This window comes from Dendropsophus ebraccatus, chromosome 13 (assembly GCF_027789765.1).
Source record: "Dendropsophus ebraccatus isolate aDenEbr1 chromosome 13, aDenEbr1.pat, whole genome shotgun sequence".
NCBI lineage: Eukaryota > Metazoa > Chordata > Amphibia > Anura > Hylidae > Dendropsophus > Dendropsophus ebraccatus.
In genome coordinates, this window is record NC_091466.1 from 63,867,034 (window position 1) to 63,870,687 (window position 3,654).

The 3,654-nt window shown below is 39.2% G+C and overlaps 1 protein-coding gene across 1 annotated transcript; it reads right to left on the reverse strand.

The window, feature by feature from the left end:
* Window positions 1-315: 315 nt before the first annotated feature.
* LOC138770586 (B2 bradykinin receptor-like) lies at window positions 316-3,092 on the reverse strand. Its single transcript, XM_069949690.1, has 2 exons — window positions 3,049-3,092; window positions 316-1,374 (listed from the first exon to the last, which is right to left on the reverse strand). The coding sequence occupies exon 2, from the start codon at window positions 1,360-1,362 to the stop codon at window positions 316-318; it is 1,047 nt and encodes a 348-aa protein (XP_069805791.1). The 5' UTR covers window positions 1,363-1,374; window positions 3,049-3,092.
* Window positions 3,093-3,654: the final 562 nt, after the last annotated feature.

Genomic DNA, 3,654 nt, shown 5'->3' on the forward strand with positions numbered 1-3,654 from the left:
TTTCCTGGCTCCATAGAGAATGAGTGGAGCTGAATCTTAGCCCTGGTGCAGAATAAATTAGCTATGTTTCTGAATACGCCTGTGAGAAGTCTAGGTCATTTAGGTTGCTTTGTTGGTAAAGTGTTTTATTACTATGTAGGTTTTTGCACATTCTTGATGTTTTACTGTGTTGGGACTTTTGAGGGGATACAGGATGCTATTGCGCTCCTAGACTCAGGCTGGACTGGTGGCCATGGTGCCTAGAGAGACAACTCAGGTGAGATGGCCGCCTGACCTTTTCTACTGGTTAAAGTCTGAGATTAGTGCAGAAAGAATTTAGTGTTGACTTGATTCATCAGTTGGTAATGAGGACCTCCATCTGTCAGGTTCCTTACATAGAATCCTACAGTACACCTCTCTGGCCTTTTGCCTAAAATTATTCCCTACCATACAGTACAGGACCGGATTGATGCAGCTGTTGCTGTAGACAAGGTAAAAAGAGATGGAGTAAACAATATTATTTACGGATGTCACCATACATGAACCGAAGATATTGAATTCATACAATGTGTCAATAAGAGTGAAAACATTAAAAGGGATCCAGCACACCGTGAAGACCAAGAATATGGACAGGACCAGACAAGAGGCTTTTCTTTCCTTGTTGACTTTCTTAAACTTCTGCATTGTGTTTCTTCTCAAAACACAAATCATTTGACATGTACAGAAGCTGGTGACAACCAGAGGCACTAAGAAGCCAAGGACATTCGTGATGATATTTGAGGCAATATCCCAGGTTACAGGATAGTTATAAACACACATAGTGGTATTATCTATTCCTGTGATCTCCACCTCATGGAACATCCCATCGGGCACACACAATAGAGCTGCAAATACCCAGATGATGCCACAGGTCACCTTTGCCCACCAAGGTTTTCTCAAGCGACCAATGGTCATGGGCTTCACCAGAGCCAGATATCGCTCAATACTGACCATCATAAGGAAGTAGATGCTGCTGTAGAGGTTGAGAAGAAACAAGGAGGAGATAGCTGAACACATGAAGCCTCCGAATGTCCAGTTATAATTGTTAGAGATATATGTAGCCCAGAATGGATGGCCAATAACAAATATCAGATCGGCAGCCGCCATATTGCCCAGGTAGATCTCAGTCACTGTGCAGCGACTCTTATGAAGGACAAAGACGGAGATGACAAACAAGTTTTCTATGAAGCCCAAGGTGAAGATAAACCACAGGTATGGGGACAGGAAGGTAGAGAGCCACTTGAAGTTTTTCAGGTCTGTACATTCGTATTTTGGAGTTTCTGTGCTATTAGCCAACATTGTCATTGTTCCATTGAGTTCTTCGCCCGCCATGTTGTGTTCCATATGTTTGAGTTCCTGCCAGAGACACAGAAATAAATAGATTTTCAGCATTTCAGCTATTTATGTCATCAGTGAGGAACAAATAATGCCCAACAGCAACATCCGTAGTTCATTTGTCTAACCAAAGCTCTCAATATAGTTATTTCAGTGATGCAAAATGCAGGAATCAGACCTGTGAAACTACTTTTTAATGGCATGCAGCCTCAGGTTTCTTTGGATCCCTTAAAGTGTCACTGCCGTTATAACTTTCAAACTCTAAATCAACAGTAGATGTGATATAAAGCAAGTTTGCAATTGACATTCATTATTTATTTTTTAGTTATCATGGAAAATACGGCACTTCCTGTTTCCTGACTGTTTTTTTCTCAAAAAACAGGAAACAGTCAGTAAACAGGAAGTTCTGTGTATCCCAGGCCATCTAAGCGCTCACAGGGAGAAGGCAGTCATGCTAATGATAGACACATTAAGCCGTGACTCTGTGTACTGGCCAGAATTCCTGCGTTTAGTCTGTTTTTTTCAACCAGCACAAGTCAGAAAATCTGCCTTCAGGAGACTGGACCTGGATTTCTGGTAAGTATAGCTTTGTTTTACAGCATGATAACAACAATAAAATAATGAATATATATTGCAAACTTGCTTTATATCTAGCTATTTTATCTACTGTTTAGATTTTAAAAGTTATAACAACAGTGATACTTTAAGTGTTGCTAGTAGTGTATACATAGTCACTGAGTAGTCCAATAGTCAATTAAAAATTATCTTTTATTTATTGACTTATAAGTGACCACCGTTCCACCCCCTCCACCCCCTCTCCCCCCTTGCGGACCGGGGAAAAATGGCCAGATGCAAATATATATTCGCAAAACGACCATGTGCAAACACATTTATTCACATCTGGCCGTTTCCGGAAAAAAATACACCATTTTAGTTTGATAAATGTCCTCATTAACTCACCCGCATTTCCGGGACCACGGTGCGTTTGCCACTGACAATTATAGTGATATAAGGATTAGTTGTGCCAAAAGACATACTCAGCTCTGCCACATACAACATACAGTACTCAGCTCTGCATAATCCATAATAATGTCCTATGTACTCAGCTTTACTAAGAAGAATACTGGCAATGATCAATGGCACAATAATATTAGTCAGTAAGAAATAGGATCAGTAAACCAACAAATATAACCGTAGACAAACATTCAGTTCATCAAGATGATACTTGATGATTATAGGTATGATATCCAAGATGTTTGAACCCACCCGCAGATACAAAAGCACCTATGATGTACAGTAATAATACCAAGAAGTGTATATATATATATATATATATATATATATATTTTTTTTTTATTATTTTTTTTTTACATAGGACTGCATCTGTAATAATCTCCTGTGCACTCAATTTTACTACAAAGAAAACTGGCAATCAAAAGGCCTGAGAATAAGTAAGAAATGTGATTAGTAAACTAACAAATACGTCTGCAGACAAACACCCATTTACCATGTTGCATCCAAGAGGATTGCACCCACCCCCAAACACATATAGATGTAGATATAGAGTCAGTCTTTAGGAGCAGCACATAATACCAAGATGTCATTTTACATAGGACTGCATATAAACTTTCTGCTTTATCCTAAGTATAAAAAGTTACTTCGGCTCTGCTACATCTATAAATCTTCGTGCTTTACCTTGGATAAAGTGAAATGTACAGAATCGACTTCAGGGCTTAGTCGCTGACCGATTCCACTGTGTCTGTGATGGTGAGATCTGGGCAGGAAAGATCACATCCAAGATTATATATGGAGCTGTGGTCCTTGAGGTTAACAAATGAGCTGTAGGAGTGAGCTGAATGGACAAACCTTAGGAGTGAACCTTAATGGATTTTTATTCCATTTTATAAAAGTTAAGTAGAAACCACCACTTCTGCCATTATCTTTTAATCTTGCAGATCTTTTTATTTTGTCATTTACTGTTAAGGGTACTTTCCCGAGATACTGTGTACAAGATATGGTGATAACAATTATGTGCTGCCCTTAGAGTTTTTTCCCGGGGCTTTTTCTAATATAATTTTTTTTGCAGTTTTCCTTGATGTCTATATATTACATGTTACCTTTAGAATAGACACTACACTGGGGGGAGCTGTCTGTGTCACTAGTGCTGAAGTCTCCCCTGATGTCTATTAAACACATATTGCCATAAGAATAGACATTACACTGGGGGGAGCTGTCTGTGTCACTAGGGCTGCAGCCTCCCCTGATGTCTATATTATACATGGTACCATTAGAGTAGACACT

What these genes read in the sequence shown, in the direction of transcription:
- LOC138770586 (XM_069949690.1), bottom strand. Translation starts at nt 1,362, where the DNA reads ATGGAACACAACATGGCGGGCGAAGAACTCAATGGAACAATGACAATG.